The sequence below is a fragment of the Malaya genurostris genome, chromosome 2, assembly GCF_030247185.1.
Source record: "Malaya genurostris strain Urasoe2022 chromosome 2, Malgen_1.1, whole genome shotgun sequence".
NCBI lineage: Eukaryota > Metazoa > Arthropoda > Insecta > Diptera > Culicidae > Malaya > Malaya genurostris.
In genome coordinates this window covers 114,749,153-114,766,970 of record NC_080571.1, presented here as the reverse complement: position 1 = coordinate 114,766,970, position 17,818 = coordinate 114,749,153, and the positions used below count along the sequence as shown (strand labels likewise).

General features: G+C 35.0%; 1 protein-coding gene across 3 annotated transcripts in view; it reads right to left on the bottom strand.

Moving 5' to 3' along the window:
* LOC131433165 (TBC1 domain family member 4) overlaps positions 1-15,470 on the bottom strand; it is a 53,968-nt gene extending 38,498 nt beyond the window's left edge. Inside the window, exons 1-3 of one of the 3 annotated variants that reach the window (XM_058600020.1) lie at positions 15,068-15,470; positions 14,249-14,601; positions 3,586-3,683 (exon numbers count right to left, since the gene is read on the bottom strand). In XM_058600020.1, coding sequence (XP_058456003.1) covers positions 3,586-3,683; positions 14,249-14,368 — 218 coding nt within the window. In that variant the 5' untranslated portion in view covers positions 14,369-14,601; positions 15,068-15,470. Of the gene's footprint in view, positions 1-3,585; positions 3,684-14,248; positions 14,996-15,024; positions 15,042-15,067 lie in introns of those variants that run through there. The other 2 variants (XM_058600021.1, XM_058600022.1) reach the window with 2 other exon arrangements.
* Between the last annotated feature and the right edge of the window lie 2,348 nt (positions 15,471-17,818).

Genomic DNA, 17,818 nt, shown 5'->3' with positions numbered 1-17,818 from the left:
AGGAGGGGGGTCTCAAGGACACTGTGATAAATACTGTCAAATTTTGTCTTCGGTTTTCAGTTTCGGAAGAACGGGAAATAGAGAAAAAAAACTAGAAAACAGAACCCACTTCAATATCTTATGGGTTTTTATAAAATTAATATTTATCGAAAAGTTTCTGATCGATACAGACGAGTATCCAGAAACATTTTTCTGTAAGTATGCGTATATAATATGTATACAATTACCTAAAAAAAAATTGTTTATAAAGTCGTTTGTAGGAAATTATTCATTTTATAATTGACTTAAATATCTACACTCAAATAAAAATACACGTTCGATTCACTTGAAAAATCACGTAAAATGGTTTCAAATGTCAAATTGAATATTTTACGTGACGAAAATGAATGTTATACGAACATCCCCTAAAATGAATAGAGTCATCACATAAGGTTTACGTGAATTGACCAAACGTCAAACAATCTACGTAAATTTCCAGTGTTAAAAACTCGATTTTGAAAATGGCGAGCAGTGGCCCTCGAAGTGTAAGTAGTATAAATATTTGCGAGAAAAGTTATTTAATTACAATTTTTTAATCCATCGACCGGACCATTCCAGTATGAAAGTTTCCATGTGTTCAACTAGACCGAGTGCCTGCGTGAGTTCGGAAGTTTGCCGTTCCTTCCGAATGTAGGTCGTTGGTCCACCGAAAAACGAGTTCAAAATCGGTATGAAGCTCGAACCTGTAATGCGACTTCAACCTGCATCGGTAGTGTTGTGGGAGTTCTCGTATCTCGACTTCGGCTTCGGTTGGATGGCAGTGACAACACGATTTCTGAAGGCTTGCCGATTCGAGATCCCACGACGTTATAGTTGCTTTTTATTTTCAGCAATTAAAATTTTATGCTAATTTTCTGAAATAAATGTTTTATTTTTCACTTCCTAGATTTATATAAGAATCTGAAATCTCCCTTTTGACTTTAACCAATATATAAAATAGTAATTCTCTGGTATCTAAATTTGATATGAACTGATAGGTAAATGTGATATAAGTAGTACATTACATTTTACCTATAAAACACGTAACTTTTACAGGATGGTGCATTAAAAAGCTTTTAAATGTAAGTCCATTAAAACCTACGTGAAAAGTAGGGTGGAAAATATTCACATAACTTTTCACGTAACTATAACATGATTATTATTTTGAGTGTAAAAAAAAGAGTTTTCATAATATAGGGGAGATCGGACTAAACCTGACAGTGTTTGGAAATTGAAAAAAACTTTCATTATAACTAGGTTTTTACCCAAGTTATCTCTACCTTCAGCTACAAGTCCCAATTTGTAATTTGGAAAAAATATGCATTAGTTTTCGTACCAAGTCCAATCCCTTAATATACGCAGCTGATTCGATAGACTGCCGTTTTTATTGGACTACTATTTTCAATGTGCATATAACAACAGTATTGAATATTAAAAATAGTAGTAAAAAATTTTAAATCGGCGATTGCATAAATTTCTTATACAATACGATAATGAGAAAGGCATTTTATCACCGGAAAGAGAATTGAAACAGGAGTCTCACTTACCAGCATACGATACCCAAGTATCAAACATTGTTCTAGAACTGAATTTATTAACTCTTCTCGCAACGATTATGCGATTGGAAAAGCGTACTTTTCTTGTATGATGTGCAACAAGTTTCTTGTTTCATATGTTTTACAACAGTAATGTTTGCTAAGTGAAAACCAGAATTGAAACTGCTCAAATGATCTTGTCGTTCAGTCAGTTGAAAACCCGGATGTGGAACTTACTCCATTCAGATGTTTGAGTTGGTTTCATAAGCAGTAATATGAATGAATTTTACATCCCTTACAAAAACGTGTTGAATCAATTGTCTAACCTATCTAACAAAAATAACCTATATGAAACAATTGTGAAACATGCCGATTATAACAAGTTTCAATTGCTGCTTGGGTAAAGTTTAAAAGTTATAAATTATAAATTGAATTTCATATAAATTCCTATTCTATGTCTGCGGAAATCCAAGGCTAAACTTTGCAAAAAAAAAGAGTTCATGTTAGCCTTAATACTATCAGGCGACGTTTACAAAAAGCCAAGCTGCAATACAAGCTTGATAACTCTGCTTAGCATAATCTGTATTGAGCTTGACGGAGAAACTGAAATGATTTCCTCGGATGAAGCTTCTTTTTGGGCGCGGGTTCAAATAATGCGTGGCTGGTTAGGAAACAGTTCTAATTTCTTTCAGCGCACTGTCAAAAATCTGGTAAAAGAGAATATTTGAGGGTGCTTTTCAGAATAGAAATTTGACTGCTTGGAGCACAGGATAGTAACCAGAAGCATTGAAATCGCTTATGTTGCGCCTTGTACCACAAAAATTGTAACGCTCCCTTAGACCGGCCCTCCTAATCTTCCGACGCAATTCATACTGAAAAGCTTGTTTCCAATTCGAGTCAGCTAACTTTAAAATTTTGAAGATTTAGTGCTCTTTTTTAGCAAAGAATAATTAAAATAAATACTTGCATTATTTTCAAATACTCGCTCACAGCTTGTCTATCAATGTGACTTAATTAAAGTATTGATTCTGTACCATGTTCAAGCGTAGAAAATGAACAATTGTACTATTTGGCAAATGATTTGTGAATATCGATGTATTCTCATTATTTGCATCATTTCTCGATCATCAAAAAATGAGTTTCTCTTCAAGGCCAAAATTTTCTCGATTTATCTTTCTTGTCCTTTTCAATCTGCATATTAGTAGCAAATATTCCGAAAACCTCGTGTAAGATATAATAAGACAACTATGTGAGTTTAGTTTTTACAAACTGTGGAACTCATTTTTATCGGTTTCAAATTCCGTTGACTGCGAATCCAATACGAACACGATTGAGTCGATAATATTTTTGATAATGAAAACATTTGTCGCAGCAATAACATCGAAACACAAGTTTAAAGAGGTTCGATGGTTTTGTGGCTTGGCATAATTTTCGTAATCCTACAAATACTTTAGACCCGACACTGCCAGGCGGAAATATGTAATTTCATTGAGAACATCGAGTCAATCATTCAAAATTTGATCAATAAACATTGGAAACGTTTGTCATTAAATCCTCTCAATGTTGATTGCTGAACTTTCCATTGTGATATTCCAGCAACACCTGAATCAAAATTGGCGTTACAGAATTGAATTATTTCTTCATATAGGGTAAGAGAGGTATTTTGGCCCACTTTAGGATTGATTTTATTTTGGCCCACTTTGAATAAATATCCACCAAATGTTGTAATATCTTTGAAAAACCCTTCCGCAATAGGTAAAATAATGTGTTTACATTCAAATTTATGTAACATGAGTTACTTCACATCAATTAAATCCGATAAAATCGATAAAGTTTGTTAGGTGGGCCAAAATATATGAAGTGGCCAAAATACCTCTGTTACCCTACTGATCACATTCGAATAACTTTCATCCCATACATTCTAATATCGGTAGGAGATACAAGAACAATGTTAATTGAATTGTACACAAATGTTTCTCTAAGGTGTGAAAAGTGACATTTTAAATTCTTTCTAACTAAGAATTCTCCATACCTGCAGAATCCGAGAATATACTTTAGTTGATGTACGAACTGCAGCTCAAAGTCAGTGTTATAAGCTTCAATGTGTCCGTTTTCAACACCGACAGATAACTGAAATTAAAGAAATGGAAAAAGATGTTATGTAGCATTATTCATAAACACAAATTTTTCGAGACAACATTTACAATGACTCGATTTTAAACGTCGTGTTTTTCAATGACACGGCTTTCATAGTTGAATGCATACTATAAATACATGGTTAAATGATTAATCGAAGAGTTTTTTTCAAGTTAATGAAGTATAAGGGTTTAACATTTAAGGAAAAATAGTTCTACCTGAGTACAATAAAAATAATTTCCAAGATGTATAGTTTTAATTCTGCTATTTTTTCAATCTTACCGATACCTGGGCCTTTCGAACTACACAGAAATAAATTATAATTTTTACAGGTGACATAATTCTACAAACGATACAAGTCATAACTACTTAACTTCTCAAATGACGCAATGTTCCATTCGTACAGAAATTCGAGTTGTTGCTGTCGATCTTATGATTTTCATTCCATTCGTTTTAAAGCCATGTAATTTTCAAACCACACAATTTTTCATGTTCTTGAATATAAATTTGTGTAAAATATTACGCTCCTTTTATGTGCATCTGATAAGATTTAAAATCACAAGAGTTTTTCGAACTGTGTAATACTTTCCATCATGCAGAATATTATATAGATATTTTGTGAGAAGCTGCGCATGTTTCTAGTTTTATCTTTTTTATCATTTCATTTTACCCAGTTTGCTTATTTTTAGTTTACCGGTATGCTTAATTTTCTAGAAGATGGTTGGTCCGATATTCGAAAAAAAAACCCAAAGTAGGTTTTCCATACAGACTTTTAATGATCAGGATAATTGAATCAATCAAACCTAACTTATCTATCAGCCTAATCCCCTGGTGTTCTTTGCTGTATCTAGCAAACGTATCCATGTAGCTCGTTCCTTGGCTGCTCGTCGCCAGACACTCAAGACTCGGATACTTCGTAAATCCCCCTCCATTAGATCGGTCCACCTTACTCGCTGTGCTCCTTTTTTTCTTGTACCCACCAGATCAGATTCAAGAACCATTTTCATAGATGGTCCGCAGCACCTTTCCTTCCGAAACACTAAGGGCGCGTTGATCCTCTACCAACATAGACCAGGTCCCAACATCTTTTTTCAAGTTACGGGTCACAATACCAACGTCGTCAGCAATACCAAAAAGCTATACGAACTTTCGAAAGATCGTATCATTCGTATCGATCCTCGCTCTTTGAATCACACCTTGCAAAGAAATATTGAAAAAGAGATAAGAGACAAATCTATCACCTTGCCGTAGCCCTCTCCGAGATTCGAAGGGACTTGAGAGTGTCCCAGATATTTGGACGTAACTCATCATTCGCGTGGGTACGTTGTACTTATGACACTTCTAGAGTACTTGTCATATCGCGAATATGTGATCTGCAGTGGCGCCGGCCCTAGTAAATCCCGCTTGATATGGCCCTACGAATTCATTAGCTATTGGTGATAGGCGATGACAATGGATTTGAGAGAGTACCTTGTAGACGGAGTTTAGCAATGTGATTTCACGGTAGTTTCAACAGTCAAACTTAAACTCATCTAATTACATGAATTTTAAGTCCTAATAAAGTAAATCCATGCTTGCAGTCAATAAATTTATATCTTATCTCAATACTATGAATTATCCTATCATTCACATCCTATAATATAAAACACTGAAATCCAACCCTGGAATATAGAACCTCGAATGCGCGTTTAAAATGTTTAAGCGAACACTTTTTCAAAAAAAAATTCTTTAGAGCGATTAGCGAAATCAACTAAATCGCTTCCAAAGAAAAACAATTCCATTTAGGTAGATCAATTATATCAAAAATTTTATTTACTAGTTTTAGTATTAGTGGCGATGTCAGGAAATAGTAACCGACACAGATACTAGTATTTCGGTATGCTCATAGCAATTTTCATCAGAACTGATACACAGACGACCTTTGCAAAAAGAAAAGTATCTATGTATGTTACTATTGCATGACTTTAGTGGCGAAATAGTAGACAAAATTTTTCATATAATGGTATAAAATGGAATTTATTTTCTATGGAAGTGATCACTTTTTGTTTTGTACCGAAATGCAACGTCTTTACATTAACTTTATGTCTACTCAGCGGTTTGTGTTAAACTGCTAGTTGGCATGCCAGCTCAACATAAACTGTTATGCACTGACAAGCCTAAGACGAAACATAAAGAAAATCTCCGAAATTCATTGCAAATTTTTGAATGGTCCATCTTGCCGAAAGTCATTTTGTCAAAGTGGCTCAATAATACAAAGCCTTGATCGAGATACGAAATCGGACAACGTAAATGAGGAAATGCGAGGTGACGAAGCTAAAGGAAAGTTTTGGTATTTTATTCATTTAGTGAAAATTGACCATTCTGTTTTAACAGACTTCGCAGTCGATTCTTAGCGTACAGAATCATTGCACGCACAACTGTCCTATTGACACTAAAAATTCTTCCAGATCAGGGCTCGAACATACTATAACTGGTTTTTAAGACCAGCGCCTTGTGCATTGAACTCTGCATTAGACGATTTTTCACTTGCTCCTAGTTAAAGAAAAAATTGACAAACACGTTGATGCTTCTTAATCAAATTTATCGACAAGAAATTCCATTCTAAAGATAAATCTGTTCACATAAAAACATCAAGAAACAATTGTGCGCTATTATGGAAAATGCAGGTTAGTCGCACAGATGGATTGTGAAACAGTTGGGAATCGACTGTTCGATCGTGTTCAGTAAAATCGTTCAAGAAGATCCAGATGATCCCACGGCAAGCTGGCAGCGGAGTAAAAGCGAAGAAATGCACCCCGGTAAACGAAAGGAAGATGAGGGATCACTTTAAGCACAATTCGACCCTTTTGATTCGGGACGAGGCCAAAAAACGGTCAATTCGTCCGCCTGGTTCATTTCTTGTCTTCGAGGTAACGAAGGGGTCCAACCAATGAACTGAATATGAAGGTTGGGCAGCCGAAATGCATGGTAATGGACGACGAGACATACATTAAATCGTACACCAGGCAGATACCCAGCTGTCTGGATGCTACAGAGATGTTTCGGAAGAAGATTGACCAACGATGTACTAAGAAGTACTTAGGTGATCAATCAACGGCCAAATATACGAAGAATAATGGCTCCAGAAATACCTGTTATCATTCCTCCAGTCCCTCGAAGGTGACATTATCTTTTGGCGAGATCTGGCACCGTGCCATTGCACGAAACCGGTGATGGAGTCGTGATAGCAAATCCGCCAAACTAGTCAGAATTTGGTCCAATAGAAAAACTCTTGGAAGGGTTCGAAAAACAGGAAAGGTCTTCAAAAACGACAAGGATTTGAATAAAGAGTGAATGAAAGTGTGTAAGAAAAATTGGTCAAGTGTTGCGCATTTGATGGATAGTGGTAAGTCTAGGACACTTATCCTAGAAGAGAAAGTTGAATAGACCAACATTGCAAAAACAAAGCGAACTTGTGTGCATTCAATCCCGGAGAGTTTCTAAAATATCCGACTAAAAATAAATTTTTTGTGATCAATTTTGACTGTTGAATTTTTTTCGAGTACAGTATTGCTTTTGGTCGGCAAAGTAATATTCTAGTGTTTAAATGATAAGTGCCTGAACGACATATCACTATAGTCTGGGTTCCGGCTCATTGCTCCATTCCAGGCAATGAAAGAGCCGATATTTTAACCAAACGTGGTGCTATTGAGGATAAAACTTATGAGCGACCGATTGCTTTCAACGAATTCTATAGTGTGTCTCACTAAAGAACTCTTGGGATAAAGATGATCTAGGTCGGTGGATGCACTCAATTATCCCAAAAATATCGACATGGTTCAGAGCGCTGGATGTGAGTAAGGATTTCATTCGTGTGATGTTAAGACTCATGTCCAATCACTACACGTTTGATGCACATTTCCTTCGAATGAGACTTTCCGAGACTAATAATTGTGCTTGTGGCGCGATATTGATCATGTCGTTTAGAAATGCGTGGAGTATCGTGATGTCAGATCTCATCTAATAAATTCTTTGCGTACCCAAGGTGGACTATCCAATGCCCAAGTTCGCGACATTATTGCTTGTCGTGACCTTCCTTACATGAAACTTTTTTATCATTTCATTAAGACCATTGGAGTTCCAATTTGATTTTTCTTTCATGTTAGATTCCTTATCCTTCCATGAGTTCAACCAATAGCCAGCTATCTTACACATATTGAATAAAAGTGATGAACTGATACAAACAAACCTGAAATAATTATAAGATCATGTACAACATAAATGTTTTTTATTTAATGTAATTTATAATTGCAAATCGCTTGATAAAAACAGTGTTTAGATTAACTAATGAATACCGACATACTAATGTGATATTCGAAATATATTAGGTTTAAAGTACGGCATGCTATGGCAAAGAAAAACTTATGTATATTGATGCCTTTCTCATATATAATACTGTGGTATTCTATTCAAAATGTTTCTCTTCAATTTTTGAAAGAAACCAAGGGATTGTTTGTGCATTAACTTGTATAACATAGAGAATGAAACAGTTCTCTGATCGGTTAGACCATTCATTAGAAAACGAAGTGGGTTCACTATTATATGTACTTCCAGCACCGGAACCCGAGAACCGGTATAATCGATGTCGGTTCGTACGGCCACCAACTAACATGACATACAAACTCTACTAATGCTACTAAGATTGGGAATAACGGTTTTGAGTGCAGTTTAGAAATTTTTTACGGTTTTTGTTTCGCAGCTTTAAGTGACGGTGTACAATATTTAACACACTTTACCCTATAACTCCGGAATAGAAAGTCGGATCCGGATGAAATTCAGGAAGACCTGTCATTTGAATCTAAGAAAATTTAAAAAAATATATTAAGACCTTTCATTTGAATCTAAGTTTGTCAAAATCGGTTCAGCCATCTTCGAGGAAACCTAGTGAGATTTTTTGACACATACACATACACACACATACGCGCGCACACAGACATTGCTCAGCTAGATGAACTGAATCGAATGATATATGACACTTGGCCAATTTTTACTAGGCGGATTTTCAAGTGATTGCATAACCTTTCTATATGAGAAAGGCAAAAACTTGAAGTTTTTTAAATGGTTTCAAATAGTTTTATTTTTGAAGAAATTGTTAAAAATTACTTCAAAATGAAATTTTTAAAATTTACCTCGTTGCAAATTTTTTTCGGATAATTCTCCTAATATTGAGAAATCATTCCACATTTTTTGTGTATGTTTTTAGAGTGCACTATACAATGAAACTAAATTTACATTTCAGCTCCACTAAACTTTGTGCATTTATTTTTGGTTTCCATAGGAACTATGAACAAATTTAGCTCGATCAGTGAAATCCGTGGTTTAAAGTTTGTATGTGATTTAGTATTGGGAAACTAAGAAACTCTAAGAAACGGAGCATGCATAATTTTCGTAGGACAATTTAAGAAAATCTTTAATCTCAATGCAATGTCCGAACAATGACTCATTATTTAATATATCTAGCACCACTGCTGCCAGTGGCCGTACTATGAGTTGACGCTTTTATTCTGCTATATCAGTGAATTGTTTGAAGTCTACACAATATTTACTCAGTATAGTATGAAAACTTTTTAAGTGCAAAACCATGTTCCAAAAATGACTGTAAAGACACAAAAAATCTAACGTTTCAATTTGAAGGAGTATGATATTGGTATATTCGACCATATTTTAAATAAATTCAAATCCAGTAACTTTGCCTGTGACTTAAACTCAAACTATTTCTTATAGTTTAGAAGATCCCATTTTCTGCTATTAAAATATTGATTTACATGTTTGATTTCTTTCTTCTTTCCTTGTTTAACATGTATGCAACTGTGCAATTACGTTTGGATTTATTTATGTTGTTGTTTTTTGTGAAATTTATTTATTTATTTATTTAAAACCGTCAATTTTAACACTAGGTTGCCCAAGGAAGTCATTCTGACTGCTTTTCGATTCCAATTGAAAAAACAATATGTACACAATGGCACAATTGCTTAAAATTTTGTGGCTTTTTGTAGAGCATAATTTGTTGTATTATTGTAAATAATAAAAAAATTATGAAACTTTTGTTTACAAAATAGCCTTTATGAATTAGTTATTCGATCACAGTTTTTTTAATTTTCTTTCTTTCAGTAATTTTAACTGTTTCTGGGCAATATAGGTATATACTACATTTTGGGCTTTCTAGGACCTTATTCAGAATGTGTATTTGTGAAGTTTGTGAGTTTTCTACATGCATGAAATTTGCTACGTAGACAACGGATGATACACTTTTCTCATACACGACACCAAAAACCATATAATTTGCATCCATCATTACTATTATTGTTATTATGGAAAAGTTGAACAATTACTGGAAAAATTGACAAGTAAAAATTGTGTTGTACCATTCGACTCAGTTCGTCGAGTTGTACAATGTCAGCGCGTGTGTGGATGTATGTAGGTACGTATATGTGTGTGTATGTCCATTATATTGTCATTACATATATTAAAATGTCACTAATTTTTCTCAGATATGACTACACCGATTTTTACAAACTTAAACTCAAAGTTTGATGGTCCCATAGGTTGCTTTTGGATTTCATCCGGATTCGACTTCCTGCTCCGGAGGTACAGGTTTAAGTGTGTTAAAAATAGCAAACCATTATTTAGAACGACGATACAAAAAAGGACAAAAATCTTCTGAATTTGTCTCAAAGCTATTTCAATTTGTAGGTTTTGTTAGTTGCTAATAGTTAGATCCGGAACTACAGGTTGAAGTGTATTTAAAACTGCAAACTGTCATTCAGAGCGACGTTTCAAAAAACGAAAAAAAAACTTCTAAATTTGGCTTAAAACAGTTTCAATTTGTAGTTCATGTTAGATACTGGACAAAGGAACGGATTTTGGCTAGATCCTTGTTTTCGATTTCGGAAATACCGGAAATACAAACATCAACAAAATCAAGAACGGAACTTTCTTCATTTTCTCAGAAACGGCTAAATTGAGACACAAATAAAAAGTCTAATGGTCTTACGAACTGCCAGGGCCGGTGAAACATGTTAAACCCAGGTGGGTAATTTTTCATACCGGGGAGAAAAACCCATTATTTTGAAGTATGTATTCCTTTATTCTTAAGGAAATGATATTTATCCCTAAAAAGTGCAAAGTCGTTTTTTAAATAAAATATTGTTTCTATAAAACTTCTCATGAAACGCGTAAATTAGAAGTTTGAAGAGTTTTCGGCACAAAGTTTTGAAAGAAAATTTCGTATCTAAGGTTTAGGCTGGTTTCAAAATCACTTCTAATATGTGTTTTCAATATTGAGACAGCAGTCTTTTGTGATCCGTTTTAACTTAGTTGTGTCTGTGTCTTTCAAAATTATTTCTTTGAGAATTTTGGTTATACTGATCGTTTAGTTTGTTGAGGTTGTTGATGGAAAGTGCTGAATTCGTTCATGCAGTACTTCATGATCATCGAGGTCATCCTGCATATCCTCGAATACGAAGGAACAATCGATCTTCGATCAAAATGTGTCTCACCAAATCCATAAACAGTCTAGCCACTGATGTGAATAACACATTAATCAAAAAGTCCCAGGACTGACTCGGAGATCACGTTCAAAGAACATATGTCAAAATTTAACATCAATAGAACGAACACTGAATCTACCGACATATAAGTGACGAATTAATGAAAAATGATAAGTGTGTTCTTCACTAGGATCCATTCAAAATAAAGGTTTGTGGTATTCTGATTTCGAACGTGGCCAAATGAAAGAGTCAACCGGGAAAAAATTAAGCAAGTTTTGATAATCGTGATGTATGAAGTACCGGGGTAGCGGTTCAATGCATAAGGCACTGGTTTTACAAACCAGCTGTCGTATGTTTGAGCCCCGACCTGGAAGAATTCGTAGTGTCAATAGAATCGTAGCACCAGCCATGCAATGGTTCTGTACACTCTGAATTGGCTGCGAAGTCTGGTGAAACAGAAGGTCAAATTCCACTACAGAAATGTAATACCAAGGCTTTGCTTTTGATGTATGAACGCAAAATCAAAATGTGTGACATTAGATGTGCTGAGGTGGTTCTTGTACGACAATCTGGGCATAAAATATATCTTTTCCAAATGGGTGCCGTGTTCGCTCATAATCAACAAAAGTCTACCGCAATAAAATGGAACGCGTTGGTATTAAACAGTGGACGAAACATGGATCCACTATTTTTATCCGGGACTGGGAAAGCCATCTGAAAACGTAACAGGTAGCTGGAATGGCATCAGTTTTGAAGATGTTCAATGTATAATTAACATCAACTATCTTGAACAGGAAAGTACCATCAAAAGTGATTATTACATTGAGTTAGTGATGCGATTGAAGAGCGAAGTTGTAAAAAACGGCCTCATAAGAATAACAAAGAAATCACCGTTAACCAAGACAATGCACCGTGCCATAAGTCGATGAAAACAATAAAGAAATTCAAGAATTGGGCTGCGATCTGTTTCCTCACCCGCGTTGTTCACAATTACCTAGCCCCCAGCGATAGCTTGTCCTTTGCTGATCAGAAAAAGACACGCCAGGGCAAAATATTTGGTTCGAATAAAACAGTCATCGCCGCAACTGAAGCCGATGTTTAGGCCATTCACAAATCATTTCATAAGGATGGTATTAAAAAATTTTTAAAGTGCTAGAACGATTGTATGTCATTTGAAAATAATAATATTGATGAATAAAAAATACTCCTGCACACGAAATTATGTTTTCCTGGTTAGTTCCTGGACTTTTTGAACGATGTGTTAGCAACTTTTTCCTCTTTTCTGAACCACAAAGTGTATAAGTCTATTCGATACAGAATCTTGGTTTGAATGAGTGATTTTCCTAAAAGCGAACTTATGTATACAAAACTGTCGTATTTATTAAAGAAAACCAGGACAAAGATTTTCGTTACTAACTGAAGTTTCGATCACCAATTATCTAAAATATGATTTTTTAGATATAGATTCATCTACTCCAACCAAAGTGTAGCAATATTTCTAACGCATTTTATGTAATGATATGGAAAATCAATGAAAAATGATTGAGATATAGATGTTCAAAACCTGAGCACTGTTTGTACGGTTTTCAGTATTTTGAATTTGCACACCAGTACAAAAAATCAAAATGTAGTCCTACGTCAAAAGATTTCGAGTGATTTTATTTATGTGAAGATATATAAGGTGAGACGTGACAAGGTTCATTTGATCATGTAGAAATCTTTAAGTAACTTAACTTTCACTTTCTGCCAGAGGAGTTGACCATAAACATCTGCCGGAAAATACCGATAGAGGCCTTCTACCATTTACTATTAAGTCCGGCAAAGCTACCAGAAGTTACTTTCTACTTGCTACTGCATTCTTTTTTGCCGGTTCGAAATGTAAAGAGTAAAAGACCTTTATCGGTATTTTCCGGTATATCAGAGACTCGAATGATTCGCATTGATGAGATGCTTAAGCTCGGCTCCTCTGCTGGAAGGGAAAAGTTAAGTTATTAAAAGATTTCTGCTTGCTCAAATGACCCTTGTCACGTCTCACCTTTCTGCGGTATATCTTTACATCCTTACTCTACCTTGAGAACTAGCATTCTATAATTTTGAAATTATTTATTATTCCGAATGACAATAAAAATATTCTTATTATTATAAATAATACTAATATTACAATTGTTTTGTGCTCGAAATTTCAAGTGGGTAATTACCCAGCTTTGGAATTTTCGGGTGGGTAGTGCTACCCACCGTACCCACCTCTTTCACCGGGGCTGCGAGCTGCTATTGACTTCCGGATCCGGAACTAGAGAGTGAAGTGTGCCAAAAATTAAAAATTTAAATTGCTTAGAACGTAGATGCAAGGTAGGGATTTTTTTCAACATTTAACTTGTAGCTGTTTACAAATTAAAATGGTTGTTAGCTTATTCCTTAATTTACATTTCTAATTTTTATACAAGTTTCAAATAAATATTTTTAGAAGAATCCTCTGGTGATATCAATGAAAAAAGAGTAATATGAGAATGGTATCATTGCACCACTCGGTGGATTAAAACAGTTTTTGTTTAAATTTAATAAAATAATAAAACGGAATCGTCCATATTTAAAACTGTGCAAAGTTCCTATGGTACCCAAACGGAGTACGAAAAGTTTAGTGGAAGTGAAATACGAAAGAACCACTTGTACCAATATAGGTACTAGCCTAATCATACTTTATTTGCGGATCTACTTATTAAGGTAAAAGTGTTACTCCATTGTTTTCTGTGTCGATAAGCCCACATAGGAAATAATGCTCAAAACAGATTGAACATACTGTAGAATATCAAATCATATCACTATCAAAAATCTAATTGTGATCCAACATTCATGGTAACATGACTCCTTCCGTCAAATAGTTCTTTGAAGCTCATATGTTGTGCGATTCGAAAAAAATCAATAATTTATGTGACTGCGGAGCAAGTGTGCAGAGAATGGAAAAAAAATCTCGAACTCCAAGTTAGTCAGTGTTTTATTAGTAAGAGAAATATAATGGTTCCATGTACTTACTGTTACATAATTCTCGTGATTCCTGATATCGGCTATGGACCAAGGTAGCATAGATGCCGAGAACCTGGGATCCACGGATGCTGAACCTCGCCATGTCAATGCAGTGAGACGGGTTTTCATAGTAAGACGTTCCACTTTGAAAAATATCTAATTACTACCAGGTAGTAGCTAATAACGGATATCCAAATAATTTGGGACACACTTCACTGGTTATCGGTTAGATTTTACATCTAAAGAAGGTCGTTTTCCGCAACACATTCACACTTTTTTTCTTCAGGTAACTGCTTTAAGCTACACAATGACTAGGTTGTCTCAACCAAATTCACTTTAACCAAGGTTGAAAACATAAAACACTGCGAATAAATATGATTGATTGCGATGTGATAACATTTTGAAAAATATTTTCAAATTCAGCACACGAACTTTGCATTATATCAGTAACTTTTCACAACTGAAATTCAATCGCCTGAATCGATTTTTCTCTCCATCGAACAAGATTCAATCTTCACCATAGAGTATAGCAATTCGCGATGAAAATAAGAATTTCAGTTATTACATTTCAATCAAATCAAACATCGTTTTGCTATTCTGAACTTGTAAAAAATATACTAATTTGAAAACAATTTGATATGCTAGGGCAGTAGGGTTTGAGTTTTAAGTGCAAATATTTTCCTTGTCCTACGCCGGAGGACGTGCGTTGCTACGATGTAAACTATCCAGCGCAGAATGAGGGTATGCTCAAAACAAAAATGTCTAACTGTCCGTGATGTTGGTACCTTTCTATCTTGGTGTATGGATCAATTTGAACGCGATACAAACCGAACAACAGAAAAGCTCTACTCTCTTCAAAGAGGCGCTACATTTTGCACCTATGCTGGAGCGAGATAGCCGAGGGTTGAATCATTCCTGCTATGCTCAGTTATGCTGCCTGTTCTCTCTTCGACTCTCGTTCTCTAATGTTTCTTCTTCTTCTTCTTCCTTTCTGGTTGGCGTCACCTCACTTGAGATGACGCCGAATTGATGGCACAGCAACTAAGGCTATATTGCCAGTTAATTTTCGTTTATAGTCCAGTGGACTTTCTTTTCACTTGACTACAAGCGAAAATCTCGCTGTGTGGCTGCGTCGAATCGTCAAAGTACGGCTGAAAATCCTTTCTTTCTTGCGAAATACTCGAATTTTCCCCGGACTAACACGATGCAACGTGCTCACCCGTTGAGAGTTTCACCGGAAGTGTCTCTAATGTTTTTGGGTACAGCAGTAAAGGCGAAATGTCAGTTTGGAATAGGGAATTAAATACCTGACTCGATCGTTGCCAAGAGAGTAAGAGAGCAATGCTATGGTGTATTGTGCGTATGAAATTAAAGAGAGCAGCACTGTACGGTGGGCGGCAGTGGGTTGCATGTTACTACAGACACAGTGGAACAAACTTGTACAAAGTTGGTTAACATCAATAATGTTTATGAATTGTGAAAACATTGTTAGTTACAGCATAACACACTTTGGATGAATGCGATAGAGTTTTACAACTTTTAGAGTTGTTTTTCGCGTTTGAATAATTGAATCATTTCATTTTTCGGAATTGAGGTGATTTCTAAGTTTATCTCGCGAACAACTCACATTAAAAAAATACTCATCAATACTTTAATTCGATAGGAACTTTTAGATAATTTCACATAGGGGTTGCACCAATTCTACTTTCTGTTTATGCGATATATTGACATAAAGTACAGTTTGTTATTGTTGCTAAGTATGAATTCTGTATCACGAAATAGTTATAAAATATTAAGAATAATGGTCGAATCCGGGTTAAGAATATAAAGTTTAGACACTTATATCAGACCCTGTCAGCTAAGAGAGAAATCCGTTTTCAGTTCAACTACGCCATCGCACGGCATCTCATTGATCATATCGTACTATTTTGGAGCGCACGAATTTGACATTTCTCTGCCCTACTTCTATGTCATATTCGCAAAAAATGTAAAAAACATTGCTGTTTAATCAGTTGCCAGTTAATCTCATATACATTTAGTGAAATGAACATGTCGAAGTTCTGACCAAGGAAAGAGCATTTTCGGCTAGTGTTGATTAATTACTTTCTTTTGAAAAATAAAGTGCGGAATCCCATCGAATTCTTGTTGAAGTTTGTGAGAAACATGCTCTATCGGGCGCAGCTTGTAGACATTAGTTCGAATGGTTTAAAAGTAGGGATTTCAATGTGAAAGACCAATAACGCATATGTCAACCCAAATATATTGAAGATGCCGAATTGCAAGGATCGTTCAATGACTACAACACATAATTAAAAAAAAAAATGAGAGACAGATTAAAGCTTAGTCGCCAAGCCATTCCCAATTGTCTACACGTCATGGAAATGATTCAGAAGGAGGGAAAGATGATTCCCCGTGAGCTGAATAATAGCAGGAAAAGTAAATTACAATGAGCGATATTTTGCATGAAACAAAGGATTTTTTAAATCGGATTTTAACGAGAGATGAGAAATGGTTTTATTCTGAGTATCCCAACCCAAGTAACAGTTTTTGTTACGCTAGCTTGTTTGTGACTAGTTTGCAACCAGATATATGAGTGATTGTTACTAACATCTAACCACTTGCATGACTCGAAAAGCGCATTTCCTACTAGTTGTTGAGTCGGCTGAAAAAAAGTTGTCGTTACGTTGTAATGCCATACTGAAATAACTCATCCTTTCATAACTTAGAAATAACTTATTTTCAAGTAAACTAGTTGAAACTTAGTCACCATCGCCATTATAAACATTGAATGAATACTGAACACTTTTCTATCATCAATAAAAAAGCAGAAGAGTACTTTAAATCACAAACTTGATACAAGGTACAAATTTCACAACGATTTTGAAACTGTCGAGCGGAACTAAATAAACAGCAAAATAACACTATGTTCAGAATGCTCAAAATTATTCCAAGTAGAGTGATTTCTTATCATTTTAAATTCATATATCATGAGAATTATAATATTATCACAATCGATGTTCAATCCCTATATTATTTTCTTCGTGTTTATGACAGTGCATAGAACAAAAATGACTATTCTGCCTTTCACTATTTTCGGCAAAAAGTAGTTTTGGAACAAGTAATATCCTGGTTTTATTTATGTTTCATACACTTCTTGAGACTCCATGTTGTGTTCGCCATATTCAAGCCAACAAAGGTTGTTTTGTTTGCATGTTCGTTATCATAACGTTGGGAAAACCTACCGATAACTATCTGAATCAATGAAGAAATTATATGTTATAATCTTATAATATCTAAGTTATTACTACATCAATTCACAGTAACGATTTACATATACGCTTACGTATTTATAATGGTTTCGCAACGGAAAATAAACCTTTTTTCAACTAGTAGCTTAAAGCATAGCTGTGATTAAAGATATGTTAGAATCAAGTAACGATAACTTACAAATGATAGTTAGTTCAATGTTTACGTTATAAAGAAACACTGCTGTCACCTTATTTTAACCAGTATAACATAAAAAACATGTTCGTGCTCTTGTTGCAACACAGTTGGGTTAAGTGGTATCAAAACTAGTTA